Source organism: Serpula lacrymans (genome assembly GCF_000218685.1).
Source record: "Serpula lacrymans var. lacrymans S7.9 unplaced genomic scaffold SERLAscaffold_16, whole genome shotgun sequence".
Lineage (NCBI taxonomy): Eukaryota > Fungi > Basidiomycota > Agaricomycetes > Boletales > Serpulaceae > Serpula > Serpula lacrymans.
This window is the reverse complement of record NW_006763305.1, coordinates 70391-85660: the sequence shown is the minus strand read 5'-3', so window position 1 is coordinate 85660 and position 15270 is coordinate 70391. Positions and strand designations below refer to the sequence as shown.

Sequence of the window (15270 nt, the reverse complement as noted above, 5' to 3'; positions counted from 1 at the left end):
AGTCTGCGTTTCAGAGCACGCATGGCGTCTTTAGCTGGCACTGACTTGGAGCGAATCTGATCACATATTTCGAGATTTAATGCAACATCCTCTGAACCAGTTGGAATGAGTTCTGAGGTGGCCTTGTCTACGCGATGACGAAATATGAGAATGGTTAGAATTGTGCAGAAAGGAAATGACCACACTTACCAACAGCCTCATCCAACTGCGAGCTTCCCCACAACCAGGAACTTATCGAAGCCATCGTTAGTAGACAGCGTAAGAGAGCGTTGAGGTGTATATATACTGCGATGCAAGTTGCACCAAACTGCGGCACTGGTTGTGACAAGTCCCACTGACCAAGCTTATACAAACTCCGATCTTAAATATTCCCGTTATTACAAGGAGGTCTCATCGGTTTCTGCGACCAGATCAGCAAGCTCAGAGGATTCAAATAGACTGATTATAACACATTTTGATTTCTGGAATGATATGCGAATGTTGTAGCAATATTTGAGCAGTACTCTATATTGTTATGAAAGAAATGGTTTTATTATTATTATTAATAAATTTGACTGCGTGACAAAGTCACCTATTGTGACGCAATGTAGGCGGAGCCGGACGCGGGTCAATTGGGGCGGAGTTCCAACGTGCGACTCATTCACAGGTTGTCCTCAACAACCACCTCGTTATCCTCCAAGATACTCTGAGGCCGACTCTATCTGTGTATTCTGCACTCTGAGGCAGCACTATTCGACGGTCTTACTGTTGTTGGCTATTGTCCCGGGATTCTTGTGGATTCTTGGACCGCGAACTCTTGGAAAACTCGGTTTTTATAACATTTTGTGTCTCAAGGCCTGGCACCCATCAGTCCTCAAAAAGCTGCTCAAAACAGGTTTAGAAGCACCTGAAGGCTTATTATCCTTACGAATTCGCCCTAATACTCATCTGGACACTTTTTTCACGACTTTTCCCCTTGTTTTCACCAATTTGACTGTTCAACCGTTCACCTCATTTTCAACTCGTTGTCTATCTTTCTTCAGTCATGCTTGGTCATCAATTTGCGTATTCTGCGGCTCCTATCCGCAAGGTCAAGGAAGTGCAGTTTGGTATATTGTCACCTGAGGAAATTGTGAGTGGCGATGACATTATGACTCCACATTCGTAGCTTATAAAGCGATCATTTTCCACAGAAAGCGTACTCTGTGGCAAAAATCGAGCATCCCGAAGTGATGGACGAAGCTACGCATAAGCCTAAACTTGGGGGCCTTATGGATCCTCGTATGGGTACTATAGACCGTAACTTCAAATGCCAAACTTGTGGTGAGGGAATGTCAGAGTGTCCAGGTCATTTTGGCCATATCGAGCTTGCTAGGCCAGTTTTTCATCCAGGTGAGCTTGCACGTTTTTTTATTATAGTGTGCGAACACCAATGTCCTATTTTATTTTTTGTTTAGGGTTCATCGTAAAAGTGAAGAAGATTCTGGAGTGTATATGCGTTAATTGCGGGAAGCTAAAAGCTGACATCGTGAGTCGCGTTTAGTTTCCTCTACTCGTTTTGCACCCCACATCCCAATTTTCTGGGGGCTCTCTCCACATCCCATGGAGAACCCCAAACCCGCACCACGTTAGTATCTCGACAAGCGAGGCGTTCTCCCGTTCACAGCGTGGCTTGCGCGCGTTTTCGGTCGCTTGATCGCCGCGCGAGCCATTGTAGACGCTCAGAACTGGGGGGACACGAGGTGCGCGGTGAAATGGGGGCTGAACGAGGAGTGCGAAAAAAAAGGAAGCAGATTGTGCTTAAGGCATAATCATGATATACAAGGCTTGATGACCTTCTCTGTAACGCAGAAAGGGGGTTAATCTTTAGCCAGCACTTGTGACTCGAATATTCACTGCCCCCTGTGTTTTGAGATTCTTATTAAGAATTATGTTTTTGGCGTTTCGTTGTTAATGTTGTTGCTGACTGCTTTATTCTATATGTGACTATCGTTATTTTCGAAATGATGAATCATTTCCCGATGATAAAGTCGGATCCCAGTTTCGCAGACAAGATCCGGCACGTCCGTGATCCCAAGGCTAGAATGGCCGTTGTCTGGGCGCACTGCAAGACAAAAATGACCTGCGAGACTGATGAACCGAAGGAAGAAGGTGAAGGAGCTGAGAACGATGAGCCGAAGAAAGGCCATGGCGGTTGTGGTCATCAACAGCCGCTCGTTAGGAAAGAAGGACTAAAACTTTTTGTACAATATAAAAAGCCAAAGGACGACGATGAGGTTTGTAGCACGTCGTTGTTGACGAGCATTCGCATTGACCTTGTCTTTCCGCGGATAGGAAGTGAAGTCGTTACAACCTGATAAGCGGCTGTTCACACCATCCGAGGTCTACACCACATTCAAGAAAATGTCAGATTCTGATCTACATCTTATCGGCCTGTCAGACGAGTACGCACGCCCAGAGTGGATGATTCTCACCGTCATGCCAGTTCCCCCACCCCCTGTTCGTCCGAGCATCGCCGTCGATGGTGGTGCCATGAGAAGTGAGGATGATTTGACATACAAACTTGGCGATATCATCAAGGCATCGGTCAACGTTCGCAGATGCGAACAAGAGGGTGCTCCTGCACATGTCATCACAGAGTTCGAACAACTACTTCAGGTATGTTATTACTAAGATTCGTGTGAACCGTACTTTACCAATTTCATGCCGTTCAGTTCCATGTCGCTACCTATATGGACAACGACATTGCTGGCATTCCTCAGGCATTGCAAAAGTCAGGTCGACCTGTAAAAGCTATTCGCGCGAGGTTGAAGGGTAAAGAAGGCCGTCTTCGTGGTAATCTCATGGGAAAGCGTGTGGACTTTTCAGCCCGTACGGTCATCACCGGTGACCCTAATCTTGAACTTGATGAAGTCGGAGTACCTAGAAGTATAGCCATGAATTTGACCTATCCTGAACGAGGTACGCTACCACGCTATTCTGACCACCAATAAGTTAATCACTTTCTTTCAGTCACTCCTTACAACATTGCATACTTGCAGGAGCTGGTGCGCAATGGGCCTACAGCATATCCAGGGGCTAGATATGTTGTGCGAGACACAGGCGAACGTATCGACTTGCGTTATAATAAGCGCGCCGATGCTTTTCTGCAGTATGGTTGGATAGTAGAGCGGCATCTCAAAGATGGAGAGTAAGAAATACTTCGTATTCACGATTGAAGCGCAATATTGACCATCCCGAGCAGCTTTGTATTGTTCAACCGGCAGCCTAGTCTGCACAAAATGAGTATGATGAGCCATAGAGTGAAGCTCATGCCCTATTCAAGTCAGTTTTTTTTTGATGTGATGTGCGCGTGAATTCTAAATGGTTATCTTTAGCATTCCGCCTAAATTTATCTGTTACACCTCCGTACAACGCCGATTTCGATGGTGACGAGATGAACATGCAGTGAGTACCTTAACTAGCGAATAAATTGATCACAACTACATCCTCTATCAGCGTACCTCAGAGTGAAGAAACTCGCGCAGAACTGAGTCAGATAGCTTGGGTGCCACGACAGGTTCGTCTAATTGGTTTATGATGTCTGTGGGTTATTAATTTTGTTGTAGATTATTTCGCCGCAAGCAAATAAGCCTGTCATGGGTATAGTACAGGACACCCTGTGTGGTATCAGAAAATTCACGCTCAGGGACACTTTCCTCGACTGGAACCAAGTCCAGAATATACTCCTTTGGGTACCGGATTGGGACGGGAATGTGCCAATACCCTCGATAATAAAACCGAAACCTCTTTGGACAGGGAAGCAGATTCTCAGCATGGTCATCCCGCGTGGTATCAACATTCATCGTGCCCCTGAGCCCAAGTCATCGAACCCCGTGTTTGATGATGGCATGCTAATCGAAAATGGTGAAATTGTTTTTGGCATTGTCGAGAAGAAGACTGTTGGAGCATCCCAAGGAGGCCTTGTTCATGTTGTCTTTCGTGAAAAGGGCCCAGATGCCACACGGCAAATCTTCACTGGGATTCAGATGGTTGTCAACTTCTGGCTCTTCCATAATGGCTTCAGCATCGGCATCGGCGACACTATCGCGGATACCAAGACTATGTCTTACATCACTCAGCAGATCAGCTCTCAGAAGGTCAAGGTAGCGGGTATCATTGATGACGCTACTCACGATCGACTCAAAGCGGCTCCCGGTATGACAATTCGAGAGTCTTTTGAAAGCAAGGTCCAGAGGGAGCTCAATCTTGCACGTGACGATTGTGGTCAATATGCGCAAAAGAGTTTAAAGGAGGATAATAATGTCAAGCAAATGGTGGTCGCTGGGTCGAAAGGATCATTTATCAACATCTCACAGATGTCGGTTTGCGTGGGCCAGCAGAGTGTCGAGGGTCGTCGCATCCCTTTCGGATTCCGTCATCGTACCCTGCCTCATTTCACCAAAGATGATTTCAGTCCCGAGGCCCGTGGCTTTGTCGAAAATTCTTATTTGCGAGGATTGACGCCACAGGAATTTTTTTTCCATGCCATGGCTGGACGGGAGGGTCTCATTGATACCGCTGTGAAAACGGCTGAGACAGGTTACATTCAGCGTCGTTTGGTTAAAGCACTGGAGGATGTGATGGTGTGCTATGACGGGACTGTCCGCAATTCACTAGGTGACCTAGTGCAGTTCGTCTATGGCGAGGATGGCATGGACGGCGCATTCATTGAGCGGCAGAAAATCGATACGTTCGCCCTGAGCGACAAGGAATTTGAACATAATTACCGTGTCGACGTTACAGATCCAGCTGGAGGCTTCCTACCAGGTGTTCTGCAAGTTGGTCTCGACGACAGCTCACTCGAATTACAAGCCAAATTGGACGAGGAGTTTACGCAGCTTCTGGAGGATCGAGGCGTCCTACGCTCGTTCATATTCCCCCGCGCGGATGCAACGACACCCCATTATCTGCCAGTTAATCTGCAGCGCATCGTTCAGAACGCAATCCAAATCTTCCACATTGACAGACGGAAACCAAGCGATCTTGAGCCTGCATATATCATTGAATCTCTGCAACAACTCTCAAATAGGCTGGTTGTTGTACGCGGTGATGATTCTTTGAGTAAAGAGGCTCAGGAAAATGCGTCGCTGACATTCCGTATGCATGTTCGCGCTACGTTTGCGTCTCGCCGTGTTCTCGAACAATTCCATCTTAACCGGGAAGCATTTGAGTGGGTCTTGGGTGAAGTAGAGGCTAAATTCAATCAGTCTTTGGTCAACCCTGGAGAGATGTGTGGGACACTGGCTGCTCAGTCGATTGGTGAACCAGCTACCCAGATGACGCTGAATACGTTCCATTATGCTGGTGTGTCCAGTAAAAATGTTACGCTCGGTGTTCCTCGTCTAAAGGAAATCATCAACGTCGCCACCAATATCAAAACGCCGTCCTTATCCGTCTATCTCGAGTCTGACATTGCTGAAGAAGTAAGTGGAATGCTCGCGAAGAACGTTCAACAGGAACTCGCGTACACGTCTTTGCGGACCGTCACAGCAGCTGTAGAGATTTGGTATGATCCAGACCCTAGCTCGACTATTATCGAAGAGGATTCTGTTTTCGTCGAATCGTTCTTTGCCATTCCCGACGAGGAGATCGAGTCCAAGTTGCATTTACAGTCGCCTTGGCTCCTGCGTCTCGAATTAGATCGAGCGAAAATGATTGATCGCAAACTCACCATGTCCTACGTCGCTGGTCGGATCGCAGAGAGCTTTAAAACTGATCTCTTTGTTATCTGGAGTGAAGACAACTCCGAGAAGCTTATCATTCGTTGCCGTGTCTTGGGTGGTGGTGATAAAGAGGATGATGACGGCCTGGGGTCAATCGAGGAGGATATATTCCTTCGTCAGTTGGAAAACACCATGTTGAACTCTGTCAGCTTGCGTGGAGTCAAAGACATCGAACGAGTCTTCTTGCTCCAACACGACAAGGTATACTTCAACGATGAAGGTAGCATAAAATCGAAGAAGGAATGGGTGCTCGAAACGGATGGTGTTAATCTCAAGACTGTTATGTGTATAGATGGCGTTGACTTCCGACGGACGTACTCTAATAGTTGCGTGGAGGTCTTCAACGTACTGGGTATCGAGGCGGCTCGCGCTGCTATCATGAAAGAGTTGCGTGGCGTCATCGAGTTTGAAAGTTCTTACGTCAATTACCGCCATCTTGCTCTTCTCTGCGATCTCATGACTCATCGCGGGACACTCATGGCAATTACTCGACATGGTATAAATCGAGCTGATACTGGAGCTTTGATGAGGTGTTCCTTTGAGGAAACGGTTGAAATTCTGATGGAAGCGGCCGCAGTGGGAGAGAAGGACGACTGTCACGGCATTGCAGAAAACGTGATGTTCGGTCAGATGGCGCCCATGGGTACTGGTGCATTCGAAGTCGCACTTGACATCGACATGTTGAAGGATGCTATCGTCGATCATCGTCTACCAGTACAGAATATGTTGGCTGCTCATGCTGATGGCGGTATGACTCCCGGACAAGTCGCGATGACACCTTACGATACGAACTCGCCAGCATGGTCTGAAGGTAATTTTAAGGGAGAGTCAGCTGCGTTCTCGCCGCTTGCTGTGAACGGTGGTGAAGACCCTGCCAATTTCTCTTTCCTTGGATATGGTCAGAGTCCGGTTGGAGCTGGAGGCATGTCTCCAGCAGGTCCCGGGTACAGCCCCAGTTCCCCCAATGTGTATTCTCCGACGTCGCCTTATGTTCCCCAATCACCGTTCGGTGGGGCTACGTCGCCCTTTGGGACATCGCCTTATGCCACTTCGCCTTTCTACGACCGTGCTCGCGGACCAACGTCTCCTACATACTCGCCGACGTCCCCAGCTCTTAATCTTACGTCGCCAGGTTATTCACCTACTAGTCCGCGTTATTCTCCAACGTCACCTTCATTTTCTCCGACATCCCCACGGTACAGCCCTCAGTCTCCATCTTTCAGCCCAACGTCGCCGCGATACTCGCCAACGAGTCCTTCATTCAGTCCGGCTTCGCCACGATGTATGTCGTATCTGCCTCGCATCTTGACATAAAATTGACATTAAAACTACTATCTGCAGATTCTCCGAGTAAGTTTTATTTCTGTACTTCTAATCAATTGCTGAACATATTTCACTCTTGTCACTTATATAGCTTGTAAGTGAAAAGTTTTTCATCCTTTGGCGTGTTTACTTAATTATTTTCGACAGCCCCTGCGCAAATGTCTCCATCCTCGCCGAAGTATTCTCCAACGTCTCCGACGTCGCCATCTTCGCCCAAATATTGTAAGTTTATGGAATGTTTTGCGAAGTTTCTGCTTAAACGTTTATGCTACTTCAGCTCCCACATCACCAACGTATTCCCCTGCTTGTAAGTTAAAATTTGTATATTCGTTCGTTACTTTGCTAAACGTGTATGTGTGTGTTATAGCTCCAGCATACTGTAAGTATACACGAAACTATACTCACGCTGTTGCTAACCATTTTATAGCTCCCGCTTCTCCCGCATATAGCCCAACGTCGCCCCAATGGTCACCTTCGAGTCCTGCTCAAAACGGAACAGCCAATCGGAGCCATTCGTACAGCACTTCTCCATCATGGGACTGATGCCATTATCTTGCGCTTGGTATGATGTCATTTCGCATCTGCCCCTTTTTTTTATTTGGTCGGTCAAGCCTTCCTCGCGTAAATATATATCTAGCTTTCCTGTCAAACATCATCATGTAGAATAAATGCAACCTTACTATACAAGCTAGATATGATTTTTAGTTGCCTTTGACATTGAGAGTTGATTAAGAAACAGCACAAAAGTATGCATTTCATTTTTTTTTCAACGAATCTAATATTGTGGTACATGAAATAATGAAGAATTGATGGAGAAGACAGGACGCTTGCAGGAATATATAAAAAAGAAGCATAGAGAAAGTATACTAAACGTGGAGGTTAGCTGTCGTATAAGCAGATACCCTTTTGTGTGAATAGAAGTCCGTCCAAGATGGTGCGATATTTGCAAATGAGTGGGATCAGCAGAGTACGACACAGCGTACAAATATGTAGATAGCGTCAATGGCAGAGGAAAACCATAGCGCAATACTATTACATGTGAGGGTATATCTTTCTTGAATTGGAAGCTAGTGGATACTTGTTCCGAACGCTTATAAAGGGGGGAAGTTTGCAGCGCTGCTTAGTATTGCGGGGCAGAAAAAAACCTTGAGTTATAGATCAGGAGAAACAATGATGGGTGTAAGGAGGTAGGGGAATTGTGACAAAAATCGCCAATGAACTGGCCTTAAAAGGGTAAACGTCGATAACCGTAAGAAAAAACAAAAGAAAAAGAGAGAACATGTTCATCAGATGAAGAACTGCGTGCTGAAGGGAAGTAGCATTAGCTCTTGAAGAGAGAAAACAAAACGTGGAACATACTGCATTCTACTAGACGCATGCACTTCCATCTCCTCCATCTTATATGAATTGAGTTCTTCCTTGATCCGCTGAGCCAAAGCAGGGGTCAAGCGACTCCACGTTGCAGGCTCACTCCTACGATCATAAACGCTCGGTGGGAACGTGTCGTACACAGACAAGTTATTGGCAAATGTCAGACGTTTCGCAGGCGTAGTTGCTGATCGATGAGTGAGAGTCGGTGGCGACGAGATGATCGTCGACAACGCAGGAGCGGAAGAGTTCGGGTGATTGAACATGCTTCTTTCTGGTGGATGAGGTGATGATCGTCCTGAATCGCTTTCCTTGGGCGAATCTACGCCAAGGATGCTGGATGAACCCAGCTCAAGGGGAGGAAGAAGTGAGGCTTTTATGCCTCCTGAATTGGAATGGGATGAAGAATGGGAAGGATGTCTGTGAAGGCCATCTATATGGTCCGGATCAGGAGAGGGTATACGGGCAAGAGGACCCAGCTCTGATGGCTGCCCGGTATGCGTGGTATACGAGTTGGATCGTACGCGGTTGTTGTAAGCAGGGTTGTTAGACTGGTCAGTGAGGTACGTTTGCTGATCGTACTTCTCAGCACCTAGAATAGATGTAAGACACGAAAGGCTGCTCTACAAGAATATCGAATAACTCACCTTTGAGAATGCCCTTTGCGGGTACCTTCGTTCTTTCGACGCTTCGTCGAATGTTCGCACCCCATTCGAGATTTTCGTCGTCGTCGTCACCAAGGCCAGTCTTCTCCAAGCCCACTCGGATAGTCACGTCTTCCTCTTCTTCCTCCTGACCCCAAGTTTCATCATCATCCCATCCATCGGATATGAAGCTTTGTTCAGGCAGCTGATGAGGATAATGATGATCATCCCCACTCGCGGAATCATCATCTTCAACAATCACCTTGGTGCCATCCTCATTCACTCGCGACTGTCCCCCAGCCTTGACGGGAGATACTTCACTCCTTGTCGTAGTATTTTTCTCCCACGTCGCAGGAACCGGTGCGCCGTTGGGGGGCGCTTGTTTCTGTGCGGCGGCGGCAGCTGCAGCAGCTTCCTGTTGAGCCTTCGCCTTGGCAGCCGCTTCGGCATTGCTCTTGAGCGTATGTTGCCTCGCCAATTTGGCGGCAGGACTCAAGCCGCTCATCTCGGGGCCACTCCAATCACTTGACCGGTCAAGTTCAACAATGGCATGCGAGACACTGGGCTCGACGACGTCTCCCTTTCCGCTCTTTTTCTTCTTTTTACTTCCACTGGGTTCTCCTTCCTTCTCCTTCTTGTCTTTGAACAAGGATGTTATCCCAGCAAGCGAATTGCGTCTTGCAAGTTTGCCTATGGATCCGAGTTTACGGATCATGACAGATGCAGAGGAAACGGTAGAGGAAAGAGAAATGTTATCGGTGGAAGCATTAAGACGAGAGTTGAACAAGGAGGCAGCGCGGGATTTTTTCTTGACTGGTGCTGTGGTCGATGCAGCATCTACGGTGTCTGCGCCATCAGAGACGGCGCCACCGCTCGAGCCAATTTTCGCTCCATCTTTGTTAATCGGATGTACCTTACGGGAAGAGCTAGCCTTGATTGAGATATCATCCTTGTCAGTTTCCTCTTCCAGTGCAGCAGCCGCATTGAGCGACAGGGCCCGACGAAACCGGCCCTTGAGGCCGCCACTACGCATGGAGGTGCCTGAGGAGGGTTCATGCATGGGTGGAAGATCGCTATCGTCCCTGGACATGCGCTTCTCAGCGGCAGTGAAGTTTCCTTGCGATAGAGGTGAAGGCCGCGCAGGACGAGCGGCGGGGTTGTTATGCGAAGATGTCGTACTAGCGGAGTTGTTCGTGGAGGCAGACGGCCTGGGTGCACCCGAAGACGTTGAGGTCGAGGATGAAGACGGATTTCGATGATGTGGGTGAGGACGTGATGGTGCGCCATTAGTCGAGGAAGAACCACTGCCAGTCCTAGCGCGAGGGCCATCGCTGGATGAGGTGGACTGAGGTGGGCCAGCGCGTGAACGGCCACTGCCGGCACTGCCAGAATGACTAGGGTTAGCACTGCTAGAGCCGTCGGGACGGCCGGTGGAGGAGCCCTGGATGCTGCTTGTCCTTTGGCGCGAACCAGCGCCGTTGCTAGAACTTGAATTGATGGATGAGGAGGAAGCAGAAGCGTCTCCACGTGCGTAGGGAGGTTGGAAGGGGCCTAGCGGCTGTTGAGACCCTGATCGCCATTCAGCCTCTGGGGTGTGAGCAGGACGATTTGTTGGGCGACGATACGGATGGAAGCCGTTGTACTGAGTCTGTGCAGCATGGTCAGAGGAAGCAGAGCGCTGTACGCCGTTGTAAGAGTTTGGAAGATGGTTCTGATGGGGAGGTGGAGTACCACTTGGAAAAGGGCTGAATAGTTGATTTTGGGTAAAGTAGTCAGGTTGGGTATTTGGGCCAGAGGAGCTAAGGCTGCGCTGAGGAGCGAGGGGAGAATGATGAGAAGGAATGTGCTGCATCTGATGAGCCTGCTGCGCATTGAACATCATTTGCTGATATGCCCATTGAGCGAGCTGGGCATTAGCTGAGGGATCAAAGTACGGATTCTGCTGTGAGACTTGTGGATGTGGGGGATGGGGGTGTGCAGGATAAGAGGGCTGATGCTGATTTTGGTAGAAAGACGGGTAAAAAGGCTGGGCGGAGATGGAAGGAGTCCAACCGCCCTGTGGCTGCTGCTGGACAGGATAAGGGTAGGGCTGCTGGAGCTGATGGGTTGTGGGAGAAGGGGAGGGAGAATGATCGTTGACAGGAGAAGAGCGTTGGCGGGGAACGGAAGGGTTTGGGTTTGTCGAGGGCAGGTCCATTGTGTGATCTCGTGGAGGATGCCAGTCTTGAGGAGCGAGCACGGCCATGGACTAGCAAGGAGAGATAAACAAAAGAAGACGTGCTGGGAGAGAAATAAGTTTTTACGGGTCAAGGACGGGAGCGACGAAGAGCGCAGCAGAGAAGTGGGGGAAAGACGAGTGAGATATGAAAAGCAAGTGATGAGTGATGGAAGAGACTGACTGGATATGGAGCGGAAGAAAGAGGGAGAAGGGGGGAAGATGGGGACGAGGAGGGGGAGAAAAGAAAAGAAAAAGGGAAGACTTGCCAGCGACGAGGGGGACGAGGACGACGACGAGGAAGAGCAACGCCTTGACTGGCGTGTAAACTCGGCAACCGTCCTTTGATGGCCCAGCCACACTCCACAAACAGCCATCAACACGTTCCTCGCCGTCTCCACTGAGAATCACATCCCAATGCGGCATTTTCATTTCATCTCCTTATCGTCGCCTACAAGTCCGCGAATCTTTGCAGTCGTTACTCTACTGGTACTACACCGCCTGAGACTTACCATACTTACGTTGACATCCGACATGGAAGCTCTGTTGTCGTCATCCCCATACTCTGTAATATATCTGACGCCTGAGATATTCTGTGAAACACCGCAGTCTTTGCTGTTTCATCATGTCCCTAGTGCATTTGCGGACACTACTTTGATCACCTGGAGTGAGCGTCACTCGCTCTAACAGCCTGGTGTGAATCATACACGTACATACTATCATTCTACACAGCATACAAATCCACACACCAATCTTCGATCACACACATCTGCTACTTACTCACCAACCTCACTGCATTCCGCTTCTGGGCACTCTTCCACCGTTTCTCCGTCACCGTGAACACTTTAGGGAACCACCCTCCCAGATCCACATCGCCTTCCGTACCCAGCACCATATGTGCAACCGCCTTAGCGCTCATCCACGCATGAACCATCCCCTCCCCTGAGTATCCCGCAGAGATCCACTCTCCAGGACTCGCAGTCATCCCAACCCGTCCAGAGCCCATCACAATGTCTTCCTTCCTCTTGATCGCTACCACGTCCTGCGTAGCGGGTGTCGATGACACCGGCGGTGCCTTTCGTCCTGCAACTTTCACCGGAAGGCGACCAACCCACGGGAGCCCGTCGGCAGAATTGCTCAGAATCCCACTCCAGAGGGCTTTGACGCGGCCTTGATGCCATTCACCACCATCTTCCTCGCCCTCCTCCACCGCCACCCCCTCCGCGCCCCAATTTCTTTCACCAAAGTACACAGGTAGCGCACCAGAAATATGCGTCGCACTGTAAACGCTATACATACTGTCGTCAGCATTCCCCAGTCCAACGAGACCTGCAAGGCCAGCGCCGAACATGAGCTCGTTCTCGCCGCCCGGGAGCTGCGTGAGGTAATCGAATCCTTCTCTCTGACCATAGAAGACGAACGAGCGTGCGCCAGACAACGTACTCGGCGTCAGCGTCACGCCAGGACGCTGGGCAGACATGCTCTCGCATACCGGCACAATGATGCGTCGTAAAGGGGTGACGAGATGCGAAACATAGGCATTAGTGGCGTGAATGATATGAGGTGTCTTGATCGAACCGCGAGGTGTTGTCACCGTATAGAATGGCGATGCAGGCGTTGGCTGGGTAATTGATGTGCATGGCGTTTGCGTGTAGAGCTGGAACCTGGTGTAGAATGACTCGTAAGATGCAATAAACATATATGACTGCGAAACTCACTCTTTCGGATACTCAGAGAGCAGACGGGATAAGACACCCGTCACGAGACGATAAGGGTGAACAGCGCCAGCTACAGTACTAATGCAACCGACTGAGAGCGGAGAAAGATGGAAGTTCTGCTACTAGTCTCAGCAGACAACATTGGAAAACATGACAACAAGCTCATCACACAGACCTGGATGCCTTCTGCAGCTTCGTACGAGCGGTAAGAGGACGCTTCTACGGGCATATCCGTCTTATACCTATTTAGCTTTTCCTTGGCCTCCTCAAAAAGTGTCCGATCATAGAAGACATCAATGGTCTCTACTTCACGAATTTGGCACTCTTCAGTGAGGTGCTCCTCAGCAGCGGCACGTTTCATCTCAGCAAGGTGCGACAGACGGAATCTCATTATCATTTTCGCTGTATCTTCTCCATAGTCTCCTTTCAGAGTGGTATAATCGTGGTATAGAGGTGGATTGATGTGTCCCCCGTTTCTTTGAGCGTCAAAAGGTGAGCGCACCGAGCACGTGCTGTGGGGAAGATGACTGACCTCCCAGTAGCGCCAGAGCAAGCATCTCTCGCTTCTAACATGACAACATGTAAACTGTCGTTTTCTCCAAATAATGTCCGGGCGAAAGACGCCGCTGTTATGCCGGAGCCAATGATCACTAGGACGGACAATGTTGAGCCGGGCCCGTCTAAGTATACCAGCATGATTCGCTCACCTATATCTGCATATGCAGGAATGTATTCTAGGGGTAAATGCGTTGCGATGGGAGCGGGAGGCACCGTCCAGAAGGGAATGGTTGGGTTTGGGACCGGCAAACCTGGAGACGCCTCCAAAAGCTTGCGGACATGGGTCTCCCGAGCTGGTTTCCACGACGCTTTCGGGCGAACATATGGTTGCCTCGTATGCGAGATAAGGTTACCCATAACGGTAGAGAGGTTTTGTATGAGCTTTGAAGTGGAAGCTGAAGTGTTACTGAGTGCAAGAACAGGATTGAAAAAAGGCCGAGGAGGGGGTGGGATGATATAGCTGCCCAGAGGTCCATTTTTAGGGTGATTGCGGGGTGACTGAGGGGAGCGCTAAGGCGAGAAAGAGTTGCTCGCCCGCTGTGCGTAAGAATCATTCATTTGGGATGTGAGTTCCGGTGCCCAAACATGCTCGTTGCAGAACTGCAGCTATCTAATCTATACCTGCCTTTTTGGGACATGTGGCGTGAGTACAACTCCTTTGGTCGTTTCGCTGGTTTAGCTCACAGTTCTTGTCTTCACCACGCTTTGCTCTCCGTCTCAAGCTCATTCCATATCGCTCTTTGAATTCAGCCTCATGCTTGTCTCCCCAACAAAGGCAAACTGTCTTAGTGACTTGTTGTGTTTCAACCGTTTTATAACCCACCTTTTGTCAAAGCCTATCTAAGCACATATGGCTTGCTCTGCTTTTGTGCAAGACAATGTTGATCGCCTCCTTCGAGAATGGTCTTTTCACGCTTCGAAGGCAGATGGCGTTGACATCGCTACATTTATAAACACCCGGTTTCGCGAAGTATCCCTTTCAAAGCATTCACATCTGACATTTATCCGACCTATCACAACCATCTCTCTGCCTCTTGATATCCCTTTATAACTTCTTGCTGCCATGAGACTCCGCAACTGGAAGGAAACCGTCGAGCCCACTATCGAAGACACTTTGCTTGACGTCCACCCCCACTTCATCGATGAGCCTTTCCCATGGGTGTTTCACGTAAGTAGTTCTGACACATGACCACTTGTACTCGGCTAAATCCAATTGGTTATCTTTCCGACATAGAATGGCAATGCTGCATGGGTCAAAGTTGATGGGAAATGGGTTTGCGGCGTGATTGTCACATTTGAAAGGTATCATTTCGATGAAAGGGTGCGCTTTCTTATCTATTTAGTCACGCTGGCAACCCTTGACAGTCTACCCACCACTGACAGAACATCTGGCGCGTTTACCTCGTGCGTTGGGGCGGTCGCCGAAAGGACCATCACCAGGCTTCTTTCATGACGGGCGATGGAAATATTAAACCGGACTCGCCCGAAGTGAGAGAGCTGCTGAGGAAAGAAGGCGTATTCATATGATCGCTTAGATCTACTTACCGTCGCCATCGAGCATATCCAGAGTTTACAATCACATCTACCATATGATATACTGCCCAATGCATTTAATTTTGTTATCGCACACCAGGCTAGCTTTACTTCTTTTATCACATGAATGTCATATTTTACAGTGTTGTTTCATGATACACATGTTA

At 48.9% G+C, this 15270-nt stretch overlaps 4 protein-coding genes across 4 annotated transcripts; 2 read left to right on the top strand and 2 right to left on the bottom strand.

Moving 5' to 3' along the window:
• Positions 1-638: 638 nt before the first annotated feature.
• On the top strand, positions 639-7772 carry SERLADRAFT_453400 (DNA-directed RNA polymerase II, subunit 1; the record flags this gene model as incomplete). Its single annotated transcript, XM_007323808.1, has 15 exons — positions 639-1111; positions 1173-1371; positions 1437-1507; positions 2010-2255; positions 2314-2637; positions 2694-2940; positions 2992-3169; positions 3224-3303; positions 3357-3426; positions 3478-3538; positions 3588-7026; positions 7215-7289; positions 7345-7374; positions 7435-7446; positions 7495-7772. The coding sequence occupies 15 exons, from the start codon at positions 1025-1027 to the stop codon at positions 7608-7610; spliced, it is 5235 nt and encodes a 1744-aa protein (XP_007323870.1).
• A 45-nt stretch (positions 7773-7817) lies between these two features.
• SERLADRAFT_478813 (uncharacterized protein) lies at positions 7818-10122 on the bottom strand (the record flags this gene model as incomplete). Its single annotated transcript, XM_007323497.1, has 3 exons — positions 7818-8372; positions 8427-9027; positions 9083-10122. 3 exons carry the CDS (start codon positions 10110-10112, stop codon positions 8354-8356), a joined length of 1650 nt encoding a protein of 549 aa, XP_007323559.1.
• A 1575-nt stretch (positions 10123-11697) lies between these two features.
• Positions 11698-13927, bottom strand: SERLADRAFT_453397 (uncharacterized protein; the record flags this gene model as incomplete). The annotated part of the gene is made up of 6 exons (XM_007323496.1): positions 11698-12336; positions 12391-12958; positions 13013-13128; positions 13188-13488; positions 13545-13662; positions 13720-13927. 6 exons carry the CDS (start codon positions 13925-13927, stop codon positions 12067-12069), a joined length of 1581 nt encoding a protein of 526 aa, XP_007323558.1.
• A 430-nt stretch (positions 13928-14357) lies between these two features.
• Positions 14358-15250, top strand: SERLADRAFT_478808 (uncharacterized protein; the record flags this gene model as incomplete). The annotated part of the gene is made up of 3 exons (XM_007323495.1): positions 14358-14738; positions 14805-14891; positions 14954-15250. The coding sequence occupies 3 exons, from the start codon at positions 14634-14636 to the stop codon at positions 15095-15097; spliced, it is 336 nt and encodes a 111-aa protein (XP_007323557.1).
• Between the last annotated feature and the right edge of the window lie 20 nt (positions 15251-15270).